The sequence below is a fragment of the Callorhinchus milii genome, unplaced genomic scaffold (genome assembly GCF_018977255.1).
Source record: "Callorhinchus milii isolate IMCB2004 unplaced genomic scaffold, IMCB_Cmil_1.0 Scaffold3, whole genome shotgun sequence".
Lineage (NCBI taxonomy): Eukaryota > Metazoa > Chordata > Chondrichthyes > Chimaeriformes > Callorhinchidae > Callorhinchus > Callorhinchus milii.
Genome location: NW_024704744.1, coordinates 92215367 through 92237311, shown reverse-complemented (window position 1 = coordinate 92237311; position 21945 = coordinate 92215367). Strand labels below are relative to the sequence as shown.

Sequence of the window (21945 nt, the reverse complement as noted above, 5' to 3'; positions counted from 1 at the left end):
ATTCCCGGCCGGTGATTTGAATGGAGAGCAATTTGGATGCTCGGTTTCCCGGGGGCTGAACCTGTTTTGTTACGTCACTCGATCTCCCCCCGCCCCCACTGCCCCCTGTCGTCAGCTGCCGTCATTCCTCAGGATTAGTGTCTGCCCCTCACATGGACAGCACCTGTTACAAACTCTCAATGTCAGCGCTTGGGCTAACCTCCACTTTCTTTGCCCCACGCTGAATGATATATAACATAATAATATAATTATAATCCTTGCATTTGATATAGAGCCTTATCACGTCTTCAAGACGTCTCAAAGCGCCTCACACAATATACTGCAAAGTGCAGTGACTGCATATTTTGTGGGTGAAACGCGGCAGACAATTGCGGACAGCAGTGTCCCACAAACTGTTATGGATTGAGTGATCAAATTATTAATTTTTTTGAAGGGATTATTTCCCCCAGAGAGCATTCGCCAAACGACTAACAACCGGGTTGCTACTTACTGCTAGGTACTCAGAGGCGTACGGAGTAAGGAAACTGCCTAAGATTTCAAAGACAGACAGACAAAGACACACAGAGAGACAGACAAACACACAGATAAATAGTAATACTTGGATTTGATGATGATGATACATAGAAACATAGGAATTGCTAGATGAAAAGAGACAAAGGTCCTTCTAGTTTGCCTTCTACCATCCGGGTAGTCATTTGCTACAATAATGGAGATGTTGATGGCAATCAATCCTACATGGATTAGTCTACAACAGAGTGGAAAGCTTTCGGAACCTTAGATACAAAATTGCCTGATTCTTCCAAGCCATACTACACTTCCTATATATATGTCATGTCTCAAATTACTCATATACTGTGTCCCCAGTAACACAGAAAAGAAATCTATCCAATTTGCATTTGAAAGAATCCACGCTTTCTGCTTCCACCATCTCCCTCCGGTGCCTGCTCCGTAGGTTTACTACTCGCTCACTGAAGTAGTGTTTCTGCAGATTTGCTCTGAATTTACTGCCCTTCAATCATGATTGTAACTTCAGGCACGTTATTGCTACAAGCTCCACAGCAATCTTCCCCTCCCTGATAAAAATAAACCAGTCACTCACTTCATAGCTGTTTGTGGGACATGGCAGTGTGCAAAATGGCTTCCCCGATTGCCTGCAAAATACACAGTCATTACACTTTACAGTAAATCCTGTGAAGCGCTTTGAGATGCCTTGACGTTGCACAAAGGTTTTCCATCAAATGCAAGGAATATGTGTTACGCCCACAAAATACAGTCACTGCAATTCACAGTATATCGTGTGAAGCGCTTTGAGATGGCTCAACGATGTGATAAAGCACTAGGTCCAGGGCCTTGGGATGTCTTCCTGACGTGAAAGGCAATTTGTTGTTGTTGTTGTTGTATAACAAAAGCAAGGATGATGATAATTATTATTATTATTATCATTTATTATAATTACAAAGAAGACATTCGGCCTTATGAGTCCCTGCTGGTGTTCATAGTCGCTTTGAGACGTCTTGATGATGTGATTATCAAAAGTAAGGATGATGTTAAATTGTGGCTTTTTCTGAGCATTTCTTGTGAACTGAGGCAACTAGTCAGCCTGTATTTTTTAGCTCTAAGGCAGGCAGGCCCCATGTGTGCCTCATGCAGCTCATGTGTATCTTAAACACTCACAGCTGCTGATCTGCTTGTTGGCCTCCCCAACTCCTCCCTCCATAGGCTGCAGATCATCAGGAACTCTGCAGTCCGTGTCCTCTCCCGCACCGGGCTCCGTGACCCAATCAGCCCCATCCTCACCCGACTCCACTGATTTCCCATCACACAGAGGATACAGTTCAGGATCCTGGTCCTCATCTTCAAAGCCCTCCATGGCCTTGCTCCCCACTACCTCTGCGACCTTCTAACCCCCACCAACCTGCCCGCTCCCTCCACTCTGTGGGCTCTGGTCTGCTTCATGACTGCCCCACCGTTGGTGGGTGGGCATTCTGACACTCTGCCCCAACCCTCTGGAACTCCATACCGCAGTCCCTCCACCTCGCCCTCCCCCACTCCCCGTTGCCTCCTTCAAAACCCATCTCAAGACCTTCCTCTTCTGCCATCGCCTTCGGTCACCCTCCTTCCCCCTTGCCCTTCAGCCTCCAGTATCCCGACCCCCAGCTCAGGAACGAAACACTGATTGCAAAGAGCCTTGGGACGTGAAAGGCGCTATACAAATGTAATTTTGTTGTTGTTTTTGTTCCAAAGGGAGTAGCTAAATAATAATTATAACAAAAATCCTTGCATGTAATTCACTCACAAAATGCACAGTTAATCCACTTTACAGTATATCCTGCGGAGTGCCCTGAGACGTTTTGACAACATGAAAGCTATTTCAAATGCAAGGATTATTATTATGGTATTATTAATGTAAGTCAGTCTCACAATATAATCCTTACATTTGCTACAATACTTTATCACTTTGTTGAGACATCTGAAAGTGCTTCACAGGATTTTACTGTCGAGTGAGGTGACTATGTAAATGCAATTTGTTGTTGTGTGTTTTGTAGGTGAACACAGGAGCCAATTTACACACAGCGACATCCCCACAAACAGCCATAAAGAGAGCGGCCATCTTTATCTGTGAGATTGTCGGCCAGGACACCAGAAAAGGGAAACTCCCTTCTCTTGTCAAACAGTCCCATGGGATCTTTAACATCCATTTGAACAGCCACAGATGGGACCTGTGTTTACCGTCTCATCTGAAGGATGGCACCTCTGACAATGCAGCGCTCCCCCCAGCACTGCCCTGGAGCAACAGCCTGGACTGTGAGCGCTGGTAAATGTAATGTTACTTCTAAACCAATTGCTAGCAATATAGAGTAGGAGAGATTTTAACAATAATACGCCTTTTGTTTCATACAGTGCTATATTCAGCATCTCGTTGTGATCAATACCCTGTCAAATTAGGCGACAGATGATAGAACTGACAAGTGTCGGACTAGGAACATTCTCTGGCGTTGCTCATTCTCACAATTCCAAACACATTGATGCTGACTTTGTGCTCAAACCACCACAACAACTCAGAGAGACAGGCAGGTAAACTGCCCTGTCGGTAGCACTCTGATTCAAGAGATTTTGGTTCAAACCCCATGTTGGGACTTAGGACCTTATAAAACACTGTCCAGCGCCTTGAGACGTCCTCCCGACGTGAAAGGCACTATACAAATCCAATCTTGTTGTTGTTGGGACGTGGATAAGCAGACCAGTCACTGGGGACAGGGAATCCTCCCACTCTGCTCCGTTAACCCTGCAAGCCAAAGCCCTAATGTGTAGGGTGGTCTTATCTGGATAAGCAGAGGGAAAGCTGTCGGACAGTGATATCAATGGCAAAGTATGTGGTTTTAGTTGGTTAAAATCCAGCATTTACCCCCATACGCACATTCTGGGGTAGCCAAGCTTTAGCTCTTGTCAATCTGCGCCTAATACTTTCCGGAATTAATGAGCAGGGCGCATGCCTCCCAGGAGAGAGCATTGCATTCCAGAAACGGGAATTCTCAGTATGTAGCTGACAGACATATGTGGAATTCTCAGTTTGGCTTGGCGGCATGGTGATGGGTTTCCGCACGTACTCCACATCTTGAGCTCACAGTCCAGACTGACTGTCCAGTGTTTGCGGGACATTGCTATGTGCAAATAGGCTGCCATGTTTGTCTACAAAATATACAGCCATTAGATTTTACAGCAAATGCTTTTCGAGTACTCTGGGACCCTCCCCTGCACAACATCGCTATATAAATGTATAAATGCAAGTTGTTGTTGTAAACCTCGTGAGGTGTTTCAAATGTTCGCATGACATTTCAAACTGGGCTGTATTAAAAGAGCAATACTGAACCGAAATAGTGGGGTAATCCTGCCACTTTATAAATCACTGATGCAACTGCAATTGGAATACTGTGTGCAGTTCTGGTCACCACAATACAAAAAGGATATTGCAGAGATTGAGAGGAGACAGAGGAGGGAAAACAGAATAATTGAGGGGATGGAAGGACTGGACTACGAGGAGCGATTAGGAAAACTGGTCATGTTCACACTGGAGAAGAGAAGGTTGAGGGGCGATATGATTGCAGTTTTCTGTATTCTGAAGATTCTGAAGGAACTAGATAATGTAGACCATGATAAGCTTTTTTATCTGCTACTGAGCAGTAGAACCAGTGGTCACGGCCTGCGATGAAGACGGGTAAATTCAGAACAAATCTGCGGAAACACTACTTCAGTGAGTGAGAGGTAAACATATGGAACGGGTTCCCAGGGGAGACGGTGGAAGCAGAAAGTGTTGTTTGTTTCAAAAACAAATTAGATAGATTTCTGTTAGGAAACAATATCTCAGGATACAGTATTTAGTTTGGGACATGACATGTGAAGCGACTGCCAGGATAGTGGAAGGCGAACTAGATGGACCTTGGTCTTCTTTCGCCAGCAAATTCTTATATTAGCTCCCAGGAAGTCCACTTGAAAAGACACAGTAATCAACAATGCAGCGCTCCCCACTCAGCACTGTCAGCGTCAGCCTAGACTGTAAGCTCAGAGTCCCTGACGTGGGGCTTGAATTCACAACCTTCTGACTCAGAGGCCGACTGAGGTAGGCTGAGACACTAGCAATTCACAGCAATTCTTTTTCTCTTGGAGGTGCCGCCACATTTCATAATAATAAGATATAGCGCCTTATCACGGCGTTGAGACGTCTCAAAGGGCTTCAAAGAATACATTGTAAAGAGAATTGGCTATGTTTTATGGGTGAAATTTGGCAGGAGTTGGTGGGACAAATTTGTCAAAGGTTTTAACCACTCCAACCACTACACAAAGGGATTTAATTGAGATAGGAAGTGAAGGTCAGATTTCTCCATTATAAATCGCCATTTACAGACAGAAAGACTGTTCCTGTTGCTCCCATTATGTCACGGATCCAACAATTCCACCGCCAAACACATAGTCTTCACAGCAATCTCTGCGGATCCTAGCAACGGAATCCCTCTCACATGAAGAGAGTGGAACAATCTCAGGGACAAGAGACAATATCAACTGGGGCTGGGGGCAGGAGGTGGGTGGAGTAAGTTGGTCTCCTCGGAGCTGAACTGGCTTCAAGGTGATGCTTGGCAACTGAATGTCGGTGTTAAGTCCATCCTCAAGCCTGGCTCATGGGCACACCAGTGACTGGAAACAGTGATTCTTCCAACTCAGCTTCTGTTTACCCCGCAAGCCAAAGCCCTAATGGGTAGGGTGGCCCGAGCTGGACAAGCAGCGGGGAAGCTTGCCAGACAGTGCTCTCAATGGCAAGCGCTGCATTCCATTCCAGACACACGGAAATTTCCATGTGTAGGTGGTACACTTGGAACTTGCAGTCTGGTTACTCTTAAGTACGGCACTATTGGAAAAGAGAAGGGACTTGTTCTCTCCGGGGTCTTGGCCGACAATCCTCCAGATACAATTGATCATTGTCTCAGGCGCTATGTGAATGCAATTTGTTGTTTGTGGGACATTGCGAGAGGCAAATTGGCTGTCGTGATCATCTGCACAACACAGTACTACACTTTACAGTAAAATCCAGCAATTGGCTGCCACATTTCGCCCACAAAAATACACAGTCAATTCATTTTACAGTATATTCTGTGAAACGCTTTGAGACGCCTCGAAAATGTGTCAAGCCGCTATATCAAATGCAAGGATTATTATTATTATAAGATTCTCAAGATTTGCTGTAAAATGCTATATAAATGAGAAGATGCTCTTCAGAATGGTTTATTTTGGGGGTCAACATTTTGGTCAGCCGGGTATCTGTCACCATCACCATGATCAGCCAAATGTCTGACACACATAGACACCCATTACCATAAGTGGGGTAACTACTGGAGTCTAACCAGCTAAAGCCATATAGCTTTGAGCTCACGTGGTGTTTGAAGCCAACTTTCCACTTCTAGTGATGAGGGCTGGCAACTCCCAGTGATACTACAACGGTCCTCGTTGCTCTCCCACCATCCCCACCAAAACCCCCTCCCTCACACCGCGTGTCTGTGTGGGCAGCTGTAGTTGTCTCTCGCTCAGGTTAACGTTTATGACACGGACTGTCTGATGAAAGAATCAGCTGTCCTGAAATACCCTGTGGTCCACCCAGCTGTCAGAGATACCAACATGGACTCAGAGAGGAAATCAGTTTAATACTGTACTCAAACCGTACTTTTACTTACAATTACACAGACCATTACAACACTGAAACACCCAAGCCTCCAGCTCTCTATTCCACATCCCTCTATTCCCTTCCCCCACGCCCCTCTCCCACATCCCTCAATTTCCCTCTCCCAAAACCCTCTATTCCCCTGTAAGTGAAGCCTTCCTCCAAACCTCCCTTTTATAGCTGTTACTGACTGGCTGAAGGTGACATCCTCCCGATGTCTAAGGCGCTGTGTAAATGCAATTTCTTGTTGTTGTTGACGACACTCCAGCGCAGTGCTGGGGAGAGCACTGTATTGTCGAAGGTGCTGTCCTTCACATGAGACGTAAGCTCAGTATTTAATGTGATCTTGAATCGTCCCCTCCTTTAAGTAGTGATACCATCAGATCCACAGTTTACTGTTTCTGTCAGCACAGTAATGCTATTTATTCCAGTAACTACTGTATATATTTCTCAATGATTTATCTGTGTTTCAAATCAAACACATATTCTCTAGCTCCCAGATTTGTGGCCCGTGTGTACGTACACGTCACAAAGCCTTATGTCGGGGACTTTGAGCTTGTCGACTGTTTGTAGGACACTGCTGTGTGCAATTGGCTGCCGCGTTTCGCCCACAAAATACAGTCACTCCGCTTTACAATATATTCTGTGAAGTGCTTTGAAACGTCTCAACAGCGTGATAGGGCGATATATCAAATGCAAGGATTATTATTATTACCCTCTGGAACTCCATCCCAGAGCCCCTCCACCTCTCCCCCTCTCTTGCCTCCTTCAACGCTGGTCTCAAGACCTTCCTCTTTGACCGCGCTTTCGGTCATCCTCCCACCCTTCCTGCCCTCCACCCTCTTGATCCCAACCCCCATCTCGGATTCAAACCCTGCATTGTCAGCACCTTGGGACATCCACCCAATGTCTCAGGCGCTGTGTGAATGCAATTTGTTGTTGTCAACACTCCAGCACAGGACTGGGGGGAGCGCTGCATTTTCAAAGGGGCCGTCTTTCACATGAAACGTTAAACTGAGGTCCCATCTATGCCTGTTCAGGTGGACGTTAAAGATCCCGTGACACTATTGGAAAAGAGAAGGGAGTTTCTCTCTCTCGGTATCCTGATCGACAATCCCGACCAGATAAAATTGCTCGCTCGCTTCATGGCTGTTTGTGGGACCTTGGCTGCTGCCTTCACCTACAAACACACCGTCACTACACTTTACAGTATCCTGTGAAGGGCTTTGAGACATCCTCCTGATATGGAAAATGCTCCATCAAATGCAATAATTATTATTATTATTATTATTATTACACTGCATGTAAGAGAGCTAGACTTGAGATATTTAATCCGACATTATTAAAAAAAGTAAATCCATTTGGTGTTTTCACCTGAGCAAGTCATTTCATCACTCCAAGAGTCACATCAGCACTGAGATCACTCACCCAGAGGTGAGCTCCCTCCCTCTCTCCCTCCCTCCCTCCCTCGCTCCCTCCCTCGCTCGCTCACTCACCTGGGAACTGTTGCATGTTAAAACCAGCCCTCGACGCTCTGTAAAATTTGTGACCAAGTGTCTGAACTAATAGATGTAAGTTGTTGTTGTTGTCTAACCGCGCAGTTTGCTACTCGGCTCGTGGAGGTTAGACATCAAAGGCATCAGGGCAGCCGGAAGCAGCGGTCAGGACAACAGCCCAGGAACCCCAAACACACTCCAGCAAATAAACAGGCAAAACAAGCTGCCGAGAGAGACTGTCTCCCTGTTACACTTCTGACTGTGAGCCACGTAACAGGCACTCCAGCCAGGCAGCCAGCCAGACAGCCGGACAGACAGCCAGCCAGGGCAGAACGCTGACACCAGCCTTGTCTTTCTCTAACGGTTCTTTGATTCCAAACGGATCGAATAACTCTGAACACTCGCCTGCCTCCCGCCCAGGATAACAAACCGCTCGGTGTCAACTGTGACAGCCTTGCAGACGAGTGTGAGGGGCGGGGGGTGGGGAGGGGGCTGGGGGTAGCTCAGTGTGGAGCTGTGCTGTGTCGAAGCACTTCAGCATTGGCACTGTGACTGACATAACAGCAGTTCACTCTCACTCCCACCAACCCCCACCCCAAAGGGCGAGAGCTTTTTATTACTGACTCTAGTCGTCCAGCAGAGCACCTGCTGTAGTCAGTCACACAGCACTGGCAGTATGACAACCCATTGTGTGTGGGTTTCACCATGTCCCAGTCAGTGCTGATGTCATGTTATTTATTGAAGTCCTCGGGATTACTTTACACAATGGCTCCTTTTGTTTCAAACCCCACGGTTTATCTCTCTCTGCCTCAGGTTAGCGAAGGACAAGCGGAATGCACGAGCACCACTCTCCCCCCAGCCCAACCCTCCCCCCCACCCGCACCCCCCCTGCCCCACCGAAAAGCCCCCTTTTTTAAAAAAAACGCTGCATTAAAACAGAACATAATCATTCTTTTGTTTTACACAACATAAATAATACTCCTTGCATTTGAGTGGAGTCCTGTAGCTCAGTGGTTAGAGCACTCGCTTTGCAAGCGAGAGACCTGAGTTCAATTCCAGGCAGAGGCGAAACCTTGGGCAAGTTTCCTTACTCCACAGAGCCTAAAAATTGGTCATTTCCAATCCATGACTGTTTGTGTGACATTGCTGTGCCCAATTGGCTGCCGCGTTTCGCCCACAAATATACAGTCAATTCACATTACAGTATATTCTGTGAAGCACTTTGGGACGTCCTCCTGACGTGAAAAGCGCTATATCAAATGCAAGGATTATTATTATTATTATTATTATTATTGATATAGCGCCTGATCACATCGGTGAGACGTCTCGAAGGATAAGTGATCCGCCAATCAACTAACAACCAGGTTCCCACTTACTGCTGGGTAAACAGTCACGCGTGGAGTAAGAAAACTTGCCTAAGATTTCTCCCCGACCCAGAATCGAATCCAGGCAAGCGCACTAACCACTACACTACGGGTTTTGACATCAACAACAAAAATAAGTTGCATTTATACAGCACTTTTCACATCGGGCGGATGTCACAAAGCGCTGGACAATGAGGGGTTTGCACCTGAGCTGGGCATTGGGATTAGAGAGGGGTGGAGGGCAGGGAGGGGCAGGAAGGTGACCGAAAAGGAGTGCAAAAGGAGGTTCTTGAGACGGGCCTTGAAGGAGGTAAGGGGAGCCAGTGGAGCTGTGTGTGGGTGAGGTGATGGGGTCATGGAGCTTAGTACGGGAGAGGACACGAGCTGCAGGGTTCTGGATGATCTGCACCCTGTGAAGGGAAGAGTGACGGGAAGTCCAGCGATCAGGTTGTTAGCGTAGTCAAACCTGGATTTAATGAAAGGGTGCAATGAGGGGTTCGGCGGCCTAAGGGGAGAAATGGAGGTGGAGCCTGGTGATGTTGCGGAGGTGGGGGAAGGCAGAGTGGGTCATGGCATGGATGTGGGGTTTAAAATACTGTTGCGAGTCAAACAAGACACCAAGTTTCCGTACTGGTACACAACATCAGAAGGACATCTCAAAGCTCTTCAGACACTCTCATTGCTCTATACCCTCATACTGAACTTCATGTTGTGAATCCCATTCATTCAAAATTCTGCCACCCATAACCCCACACACACCAAACTCCGTAACCCCATCACTCCAGTCCTCACCAGACTCCAATGCAGAACAGATTGATTTCAAAATCCTCACACTCGCGTATAAATGCCTTCATGCCCTGGCACCCCCCTACCTCTTTGACCATCTTATTTCCCACTCCACCACAAGCCCCTTCTGCTTGACTGGCTCCAGCCTCCAGTCCCTCGTGCCCTCCCTTCCCCATTGGAGGCTCTGCTTTCAGCCACTACACCCCAAAACTCTGAAATCGCTCCATCTTGCCCCCTCCTTCCCCTCTTAACTCTGGAACTCTCTGCCTCAATCTCTTTGCCTTGCCCCCTCCTTGTCCATCTTCAGATCACACCTGAAGACCTTCTTTTTAAGGACCATGCTTAAGGTCACCTCCCCCACCTCGGCTAGGTGTCAAGCTCCGCCATTGTCAAGTGATCTGGGACGTACCCTGAATGAAGGTTGATGAGTATAAATGCAAATTGTTCTTGTTGTATATCTAGAGTCATCTCAGTCCATGCAAAAGATAGTGCCTCATTTATCATATTGTGACCTTCAGTCATGGAAACTAATAAGCGTTCGTAGGAAAACAGGAGCAGTTTGGAAGCCATTCAGCCCCTGCAGGCTGTTCTGGCAGTTTATCAGATTGCGGCAGATCTTTTAATCCCAGTGCCCAGCCTTCTCCCACACACCCTTTACTCCCTCCCTTCCCACAGTCTGTGTCTGTGTCTCTGTTAAACATCTCTATTGATTGTATCTCTACAGCTTTGTGGGGCTGAGCGTCCCACCCCCTCACAGCGCTGTGTGTGACGACATGTTCCCTGCTCTCAGCTCTAACCCTCCTGGCTCTGAGTTTAAGGCTCAGTCCTGGCTCTGAGTTTAAGGCTCAGTCCCAGAGGCCAGAGTGGTCCCCTCTCTAACCTGACAAACCCTCTCATTGTTGTACACCAGTGTACACCATCAGTCACATCCCCCCATAACCTGCTATGCTCTGAGCACCATAAATAATCCCAGTCACCAGCCTCTTACCATCAGAGTAAAATATGGATGAAGAAAACCCCTCGGCCCTTCGATCTTCTCCCTCCAGAACACCCACCCTAACAACCCCCATCAGAGCATCCAGCTGCTTTGTAAACGAGTCCCAGTATCCTGACCTCAACCCACCCTTCCTGGTAACCAGTTCCAGTCATTAATTACCCTCTGGGTAAAGAAACACTTCCTGGTGTCTGTCCTGAAATTGCCCCTTTACAGCTCTAACCCTGTGTCCTCTTGTTCTACTGTCTCGGTGCATCTGAAAGCAATGATCTGGGTTTACTTTTTCAATCCCATTTAAAATGTAGTCTTTATAAGGTCCCTTTTGAGGCGTCTTGATTGTCAAGATTGAAGGGCTCGAGCTTGGCTAATCGCTACTTAAAATAGCTAGAAAGTTCCTAACCCTTGTGTCGTGGACTAAGCCCACGTTTCCCAATCAGCCGTTCACACCTGTTGCCCTGCCCCGCCTGACACACAGCCAGCGCTCGGGAGGGTTAGCTGAAGAATTTATGAACCACTCTTTGCCAACAAATCCAAGCCAGCAATGTGAGGAATATTTTGAATGAGTTGTAAATAGTTTGTTGCTAATACTAATAATAAAGTTCCTCAGGGCTCTGTCCTTGGTCCCCTCCTCTTCAATATCTATATGCTTCCTCTTGATGATATCATCCGCAGACTGCAGACATGGGGTCAACTTCCACATGTATGCAGATGACACCCTTGACTCCAGGACCACTGCTGTCCTGACAGAATATCTGTCAGACATTAAGTCTTGGATGAGACCTAACTTTCTGTAGTTGAATGTCAACAAGACTAAGGCTCTCCTGATTGGTTCCTGTCAGCGCCTCCTCCTTCACATCACCATCCAAGGATGCGCACTCCATCTCACTGAGCCAGTCTTGGCATCTTACTTAACCCTCAACTGTCCTTTCTACCCCATATCTGTGCCATGACCCGCTCTGTCTCCCCCCACCTCTGCAACTTCACCTGGCTCCGCCATTGTCGGTGGGGAGGGAGGAGGTGAGGCGGAGGGGCTCTGGGATGGAGTTGTAGAGAGTGGGAGTGGAGGGGAGGCAGAGTGGCTGATACGGGGTCAGGGCGGGCGGGGATGTGATGCAGGCTCATGTTGCCGTAGTAGGGTGGGGCAGGGGGGAAAACAAAGGTGAGAAGCTTTTAGTCTGCCACCACGAGCAGTTAGTGTAAGGAATTCATTCATTATGGAGATCACCCAGGAGGAAAGGGTACACAGTGAATTTATACGGCGGGTAGAATTCACACCATAACAACTCACTTTGTTCCTGTAGTTTTAATACATTCCTGTGGTTAAAGTAAGAAGCAGGTCAGCCTGGACTCAGAAATTTACAGCGCAGAAGAATGTCATTTGGGGAGTCCTGTAGCTTAGTGGTTAGAGCACTCGTCTCGCAAGTGAGAGGACCTGGGTTTGATTCCCAGGCAGGGCGAAAAGTTGGGCAAGCTTCCTTACTCTACACACCCCTGTTGACCTATCAGTCAGTAGGAACCCGGTTAGTCGATTGGCGGATCTTTTTTCTAGCGTTAATAGTCCCTTCAAAAAAAAATTATAAATTGGTCACTTCAATCAACGATTGTTTGTGGGACACTGTTGTGCGCAACTGACTGCCATGTTTCGTCCACAAAATACAGTTAATCCACTTTATCGATGTCATAAAGCACTATTTCAAATGCAAGGATTATTATTATTAATCCCACTGCCTCATACACTCTAACCTCAAACTTCCAATTTTCATATTCATAGCCTATAAATTACGCAGTCACTTCACTACATTGGGGCACTTTGAAACCTCTTCCTGACGTGAAAGACGCAGGATGAAATGTTAGGATTATTATTAATCTGCAGCTGACGTCAGCAACACGTTTTGCCTCAAAATAAGCCAACTTTCAGTCACATGCTGATCAATTATTATTTTTATTCAAAAACTAATAATAATTTGGTCACTCAATCCACGACTGTTTGTGGGACGCTGCTGTGCACAATTAGCTGCCGCATTTCGCCCACAAAATATACAGTCAATTCACTTTACAGTATATTCTGTGAAGCGCTTTGAGATGTCGCAAAGAAGTGATAGAGCGTTATATCAAATGCAAGGATTATTATTATTATTATCACCCTGTACATGAGGCCACACAGTGGCAGCTGACAGGGTTATTTGCTAAAGGAATTAGTTGAGACTGGTCCATTTGCCTCGTGACTACTTATGCAAGCAGCTGCTGCTATGGAAACACAAAGTGTGACCTTTAGTCGGTGCTTTCCATCACTGTTTCTTTAAGATTAGACAGGATGGAACTTATCAGTCATGAGAAGAGGAGGCTAGGGGAATGTTGGGGTAACTGCTGGAGTCTAACCAGCTGAAACCACATAGCTTGCTATTGATAATGCTGTCTGGTAAGCTTTCCCGCTGTCCTTTAGGGCTTTGGCTTGCAGGATTAACAGGAGCTGAGTGGGAGTGTTCCCTGCCCCCCGTGTCTGGTCTGTCCTTCCAGGTCCCGCCGAAGTGCCAGGCTGGACTGTGCCGTCATCAGCAGTGAGTGCCCTGGCTCAAGTTCAGGGTTGCAAAGTGAAATATCAGCACAGACGCCGACCAGGAAAGACATCTTAACTCAAAGCATTGCCACCAATTGTGCCTCTGTGACGCTCTGTGACCCTCTGCCTCCTTATCCTCCTCCATCCCTCCGCTGCTTTTGACACTGTCGATCATTCCACCACCACAACAACAACAAGATTCCATTTATAGAGCGCATTTCACATCAGGAGGACGTCCCATGGCGCTGTACAGTTGGGTCAGGCAAGGGAGAAATGGTCAGGGTGAGGGGAGGGAAGGGAGGGAGCGAGGAGGGGGTAGAGAGTCGAGAGGGAAGCTGAAGGCTCGGTCAAAGAGAATTCCATCTTCCTCGATCACTTCTCCTCCTTCACCCACTTCCATGGGACCTCACTCTCCTGGTCCCAGGCCTACCTGACACGTTGCTTCAATTTGCCTCCTAACAGCTTCTCCTCCTCTCCCCTCTCAGTGACCTGCACAGTCCGCAGGCTCTATATCCTCGTCCCCACCCACCACCCCCTTTTGCTTGTCTACACTCCCCTTGTAGTGACCTCATCCACAGTTAACTTCCACGCGTGTAGTAGCCTGACACCCAATTCTACCTCTCCACGCCACCCTCGATCCACTGAGATTCTCTCCAACCATCCGTAAAGGCCTGTGTAAGCCACAATTTCCACCAACTCATTATGGACTTGAAGCCATCCTCAGTGACTCTAAGGTGACATGTTTGTCAACAGATTATCAGGATCAACAACAGCATTTACCCCAACACACGCTCTGGGGTCCTCAAGCCTTGGCTCTTGCCAACCTGCGCCTAATACTCTCCGGAATTAGGTAAACAGGATGTGTCCCTCCAGGGAGAGAGTGCGCATTCCATTCCAACAATCTCTCTCTGGGATTTCCATGTGTAGGTGGGATGCAGGGAAACCTCAGCTTGGATTGGAGACTCTTAAGTAACAGTGATGGGTTTACACTGTGTCAGACACCCGGCTGAGCAAAAATAAATTACAACTTGGACTGTGAGCTCAAAGTCCCCAAAGTGGAGCTTGAACCCACAATATTCTGACTCAGAGGCGACAGTGCGAGTGACTGAACCAGGATGACACTCTCTATGCCTGTGCATTTATCCTAGAGTAACACTGTTTCTGGATGATATCAAAACAAATCAGCTTAACATCAAGTGCTGAAGAGCTGGAAAAGGCAGAGCACTACTCTGAATAATAATAAATAATAATAACAATCCTTGCATTTGATACAGTGCCTTATCACATCTTCGAGATGTCTCAAAGCGCTTTCACCCACAAAATGTATAGTCAACTCACTTTATAATATATTCTGTCAAGTGCTTTGAGACATCTTGAAGACGTGATAAGGATTATTGTTATAGTGAATTGACTGGATATTGTTTTGGGAGAAACATGGCAACCAATTCTGCGCAGCAGTGTCCCACAAACAGTCATGGGTTGAGTGACCAAATTATTATTATTATTTTTTTGGAGGGATTATTACTCCCGAAAAGCATTTTGCCAACGACTAACAACCAGGTTCCTACTTACTGCTAAGGTAAACAGAGGTATGTGCAGTAAGGAAACTTGCCTAAGTTTTTGACCCTGCAGGGAATCAAACCCAGGTCCTCTCGCTTGCGAGGCGAGAGCTCTAACCACTGAGATATAGGACTTCAGGTTTGGATGCTGCAAAGCATTCACACTCACATACATAATACTGAGTCTGTAACAGCCACTGTACTCTGTAAATCATCAGCAGCCTGTCAATGAGGTGCTTTACGGGCATTGAGAGTCAGTTATTATGCTGTCTTGTAATCGTTGCCTCCAAAACTAATTGGTGTTAAAGCAGCCAGAATGGAGAGGTAAATTAGTATGTGTCACTCTGCCCCCACCCTCTGGTACTCCATCCTGCAGTACCTCTGCCTTGCCCTCTCCCTTGCTTCCTTCAAGACCCATCTCAACCCTCCTGTTCGATCGTGCTTTTGATTTCCCTCCTTCTCTCTCTGCCCTCCCCAATCCCGACCCACAGCTTGGATCCGGAACAGACTGTACAACACCTTGGGACATCCTCCCGACGTGAAAGGCGCTATTCAAATATAATTTTGTTGTTTTTGTTATGTACCAATCACCTTTTGAATGCTTTGCCAATGAACACAAACTCAGCCGTGTAAAGTCACGTTTTACTGCTTGGTACAGCAATTACCTCACAAAGTATGGCTCAGTCAACTCAAAACAGACCCCACGTTAGGGACTTTGACCTCACAGTCTAAGCAGTGCTGGGGGGAGTGCTGCATTGTCAGAGATGCCACCCTTCAGGTGAGACGTTAAACCCCGAGGTTCCCCCCTGTGCCTGTTCAGGTGGACGTTAAAGACCCCGCAGTGCTATAGCTATAGGAAAAGAGAAGGGAGTTTCTCTCTCCTGGTGTCCTGGCTGACAATCCCCCAGATAGAACTGGTCACTCATTTTGGGTTGCTTGTGGGATGTTGCTGTGTGCAAATTGGTTGCTGCGTTCACCTACAAAATACACAGTTACTGCCCTTTATAGTATATCCTTGCTATACTTTGTTGTGCTTTGTTATGTCCTCTTGATGTGAAAGGCTCTGAATCAAGCACAGGGATTATTATTATATTTATAAACTGCAAACAACTTAATTTGAGGCTGTTAAATGAGGTTAATCCTTGCATTTGCAACAAACCACACATAGCTATGAAGTGAGTGATTGATTTTTCTGGGGGATTGTTGGCCAGGACACCAGGAGAGAGAAACTTCTCTTTTTCAATAGCAGCACGGGATCTTTAACGTCCACTTGAATAGGCACAGATGGGACCTCGGTTTAACCTCTCATCCAAAGGACGGTACCTCTGACATTATGATGCTCCCCCCAACACTGCACCAGTGCGTCAACCTGGACTGTGAGCTCAAAGTCCCTGACATGGGGCTTGAACTCACAGCCTTCTGAGACAGAAGCGAGAGTGCGAGCGATTGAGCAAGGCTGATACCATTACACGTGCCCCTTGCCCTGTGATTAAGCCTGTGTGGTTTCCACAACACTGCGCATGTTGACAACAATGAGATCATTAATGCACCCAAACTCTAAAACCCTCCAAAATACACTGGACAGTCAGGACATGCTGATTCTAGACGTTTCCCACCCGCCTCACTGTCCTCACACAATGCCCGGATCACTGCTAATTCAGTGCAGTGGTGTAGAATATAAATCCTTGTAAACAGCGCATCTCCACGTCAAGGACTTTGAGCTCACAGTCCAGGCTGACACTTCAGTGCAGTGCTGGGGGGAGCTCTGCATTGTCAGAGGCGCCGTCCTTCGGATGAGACATTAAACCAAGGTCTCGTCTGTGCCTGTCCAGGTGAACATTAAAGATCCCGCAGAGCTATTGGAAAAGAGAAGGGAGTTTCTCTCTCTCGGTGGCTGTTTGTGGGATGTTGCTGTGAGCAAACTGCCTACTGCGTTCGCACACAGTCATTGCACTTTATAGTGAATCCTGTGAGGATCTTTGAGTTATTCGTGATGTAATAGGTGCTGTGTAAAGCACGAGGAATATTATATTGTATCCACAATGAAAGGAGAAAGTGGATTTCCATCAATCTATTTCACCACGACCAACTCACTCCAAACGTGTAATGGTTCAATCTAAAACTTGGGTCATTATTCACGAGAATATATTTGATAGAGTTCCTTATCATGTTTCGAAGTGCTACGCTGTGAGACATCTCAAAGAATTTACTGCAAAGTGCACGAGACAGCCAACTTCACAGCAACACAGCTATATCCCAGAAACAGCCATGGAGTGAGTGACCAATTGTATCTGTGGGGATTGTAGACCAGAACACCTGGAGAGAGCAACTCCCTTCTTTTTTCCAATAGTGTCACTGATGAGGCACAGATGGGACCTCAGTTTAACGTCTCATCTAAAAGAGTATTGGAGTGGTGGTTAGAGCACTCACCTCGGAAGCGAGAGGACCTGGGTTCGATTCCCAGGCAGGGCAAAACCTTAGGCAAGTTTCCTTACTCCGCATGTCTCTGTTTACCGAGCAGTAAGTAGGAACTCAGTTGTTAGTCAATTGGCTGATCGCTTTCCGAGAGTAATAATCCCTTCAAAAATAATAAAATAAATTTGATCACTTAATCCACTGTTTGTGGGACATTGCTGTGCACAATTGGCTGCCGCATTTCACCCATGAAATAAACATTATATTCTGTGAAGTGCTTTGAGACGTCTCGAAGACATGATAAGGTGCTATATCAAATGTAAGAATTAATATTATTAGCATGTCATCGAAACCTAGTCAAGCGCTTCACTGGATTTTCTGCAAAGTGTATCTTAGACAAGCTCTCACTGTCCAGCACTTTGGGATGTTCTCCTGACATGAAGGGCGCTGTGTAAATAGATAATAATCCTTGCATTTGATATAGCGCTTTTCACATCGGGAGAACGTCCCAAAGCGCTTCACAGAACACATTGTGTGAATTGACTGTATATTTGTGGGCGAACGTTGAAGGGATTTCACCCACAAAATACACAGTCACTACACTTTACAGTGTGTCCCGTAAAGTGCTTTGAGACATCTCAAAAGCGCTCTATCGAATGCAAAGATTATTATTGTTAAATCCAAGTTGTTGGTGGTGGTGTTGTCTGCAGGTACCTGGTGTGCTGGCTGGACAGACAGCCAGACAGACAGAGAGAGACACACACACACACACACAGACCTGCTCATACTTTAATTGTCACCAGTGTAAAAAACAGATGATCTCCCATCTCTGAAATTAACATTGTTGCCGTGAATCTCGCATTAATAATTAATTCTGATCATCAAATGAAAGTTATAACATCATCTCAAAATAACAGACCCACAACAGGACAGTGCGTTTCATTAACAAGACCAACCCACGAGGAAATGGGGCAATGAGGAATGTCCTCAAGCGTGTGTCCTGAGAGAGAAAGCAGTGATAGCGAGAGATGACACAGTAACAATGCCAACTGAAGCTCCGTCTGTGCCTGTTCAGGTGGATGTTAAACACCCCGCGGAGCTGTTGGAATAGAGAAGAGAATTTCTCTCTCCTGTTGTCCTGGCCAACAATCCCCCCCGAACCACTTCAAGACATCCTCTACAAATGAAAGGTGCTGAATCACACAATAATCTCACAATATTATTATTATTACAATGAAACTCGTCAGGAGGACATTTCAAAGTCCTTCACAGGACTTACTGTAAAATGTAGTGAGTGTGTGTTTTGTAATAATAATAATCCTTGCATTTGATAGCACCTCAAAGCGCTTCACAGGATAAATTGTAATGTCAATGAAATGCAACAGCCAGTTTGCGTACAGCCGTGGAATCAAGGAATCAAGGTATTTAGGGGATTGTTGGCCAGGACACTGGGAGAGAGAAACTCCCTTCTCTTTTCTAAAGGCGTCGTGGGATCTTTAACACCCACCTGAACAGGCAGATAGGACCTTGGCTTAACGTCTTATCCGAAGGACGGCATCTCTGACAATGCAACACACCCCCAGCACTGCACCAGAGCGTCAAGTCCCAACATTGGGCTTGAACCCACAAATTTCTAACTCAAGAGGTGAGAGCGGAAATACTGAGCCAGGCTGTCACACCAACATGCAAACAGCAACATGCCTTAAACAGCTCTTGAAACAAATGGCCAAATTTATCTGGGGGATTGTCAGCCAGGATGCTGGGAGAAGCGAGTAAGGATTATTATTATTATAGAAATAAATATTCTACAGCCCAGGCTTCTCAGAAATAGAATGCACAGCTTCAATTTGAAGTCCTTGTGGAATAATGTATAAATTCCAGCAAACTCTTCCTTAACATTTGTGAAAGGTGCCAAAGTCTGTCACACAGTGAGCAAGTCTGTGCCTACAGCACTCAACTAAACACTGAAAAGAATTCAGCCAGTCAGGAACCTCGGTGTCTTGTTCAACCCTCAACTGTCTTTTCTTCCCCACATCCAAGCCATGACCCGCTCTGCCTTCCCTCACCTCCGTAATATCGCCCGACTCCGCCACTACCTCACCTCTCAGGCCACTGAAACTCTTGTTCGTGCCTTCCTCACCTCCAGGCTCGACTGTGCAAACGCTCTGCTTGTCGGCCTTCCCAACTCCTCCCTCCACAGACTGCAGATAATCCAGAACTCTGCAGCCGTGTCCTCTCCCGCACCAAACTCTGTGACCCCATCTCCCCCATTCTCACCCGACTCCATTGGCTCCCTATCCTTCAGAGGATCCAGTTCAAGATCCTGGTCCTCACCTACAAAGCCCTCGCCCCACCCTACCTCTGCGACTTCCTAACCCTATACCAACCCGCCTGTTCCCTCTGCTCAGCCGGCTCTGGCATGCTCCACGTCCCCCGACCCACCCGCCCCCACCATTGGTGGGAGAGCCTTCAGCCACTCTGCCCCCAACCTCTGGAATTCCATCCCTCAATCACTCTGCCTCGACCCCTCCTTAAAGTCCTGCCTCAAGACCCTCCTCTTCAATCATGCCATCGGCCACCCCCCTTCCCCTCCCTTCCCCCCGCCATGACCCCAGCTCGGGTCTGAAATGCTGTATTGTCCAGCGCCTTGGGACGTCCTCCTGACGTGAAAGGCGCTATACAAATTTAATCTTGTTGTTGTTATCACGTCTTCAAGCCGTCTCAAAGCACTTCACAGAATATACTATAAAGTGAATTGACTGTTATTACCCACTATTTTGTGGGTGAAATGTGGCAGCCAGTTTACACACAGCAGTGTCCCAGAAACAACCATGGAGTGAGTGACCGATTGTTTTTAGGGGTTTATTGGCCTGGACACCGGGAGAGAGAAAGTTGTTTTCCAACAGCGCCGCGGGATCTTTAACATCCACCTGTACACAGATCGAGCCTCGGGTTAACGCCTTCTCAGATAAGCAAACAATGCAGTTAACTGGACATCTCACCAACTACAAATTGGCTACAGTACAAACTAAACATCGTGTCATTGGTGTTATCGGTGTTAAACTGTGACTGAATTTCCACACGGTGCCAATTCCTCTCGCTCTTGTTCTTTCTCAAATACTTTATTTTTCACTCTCTCGCCCCAAATTATTTTTTTCTTCTTCTCACTTTCACTTTTTTGATCTCTCTGACAGTCACTGGGGGCAGAGAATCCTCCGTCTCAGCTCCTGTTAACCCTGCAAGCCCAAGCCCTAAAGGGTAGGGTGGTCCTAGCTGAACAAGCTGCGGGAAAGCTTGTCAGACAGTGCTTTCAATGGCAAGCTTTGTGGTTTTATCTGGTTAGACTCCAGCAGTTACCCCAACACACACACTCCGGGGTCCCCAAGCCTTGGCTCTCAACCTGTGCCTAATTCTCTCCGGAATTCGGTAAGCAGGATTTATCCCGCACATTCCATTCCAACAACCTATCTCTGGGATTTCTACGTGTAGGTTGGATTCATGGAATTTTCAGTTTGGTTTGGATACTCGTAAGCACGGGAACGGGCTTCCACGTGTGTCAGACACCCGGCTGAGCAAAATAAACCTCCCGACCCTCTCCCCAGGGTGAGACATCTCACCCGGATCTAAACTCACTCTATTTACGGAATCAGAATTTCAGAACTGCCTGAATTTGGCAATTTTTTTAATTCGGTCTTAACTTTTGATGCCTTTTTTTGTAACAAATAATAATAATAATGATATAGCGCTTTTCACGTCTTCTAGATGTCTCAAAGTTCTTCACAGAATACACTGTAAAGTAAATTGACTGTACATTTTGTGGGCGAAATGCGGAAGCCAATTGCACACAGCAGTGTCCCACAAACAGTCGTGGATTGAAGTGACCAATTTTATCTTTTTTTTGTAGTTCTTAAAAGAAATACACGGGGCTATGTTTAGGAATTGCTGAGGTTCTCATGCCTTCTTACTTTTGAAGAGGAGAGAGAGAGAGAGTGTGGATTGTCAGTCAATCGCAAAACACAAAGACCACTCTTTCCAGGAAGCAGCTTCCCGGTCAGCCTGTGCCTTACGTGGAGGGCAAAATAAAATCATTCACATCACGCAATCTAAACAGTGGCGAGCTCAATGGATTATTGTGGTCCTTCATCCACTCGAGTGCAGCCCTGATCGCACACTGAGCCTGCTCGCTTGATGGTTTTCAGAAGTTCTGTGTACGTAAGTGATGACACACACCCAGACAGACAGACACACAGTCGGAACTTCAGATCACATAGTCTAAGCTGACACCCCAATGCAGCGCTGGTGGTGGGAGATGGGGGTTGCATTGGCTCTTGCCAACCTGCGCCTAATACTTTCCGGAATTAGGTAAACAGGATGTATCCCTCCAGAGAGAGCATTCCATTCCTACAATCTGTCTCTGGGATTTCCGTGTGTGGGTGAGATGCCTGGAAACCTCAGCTTGGTTTGGATGCTCTTAAGCACAGTAATGGGTTTCTGCATGTGTCAGACACCCGACTGAGCAAATAAAAATGAAAGCTATGGAGTCTTGTGGAGTTCCGTAGTGTTGTG

The 21945-nt window shown here is 46.7% G+C and overlaps 1 protein-coding gene across 1 annotated transcript in view; it reads right to left on the bottom strand.

Annotated features, from left to right (window-relative positions):
• The window catches only part of pak5 (p21 protein (Cdc42/Rac)-activated kinase 5), a 46128-nt gene extending 38106 nt beyond the window's left edge, over window positions 1-8022 (bottom strand). Inside the window, 1 exon segment of the mRNA XM_007905464.2 lies at window positions 7705-8022. Within this exon segment, the coding sequence (XP_007903655.2) occupies window positions 7705-7720 (16 nt within the window). The 5' untranslated portion in view covers window positions 7721-8022.
• Between the last annotated feature and the right edge of the window lie 13923 nt (window positions 8023-21945).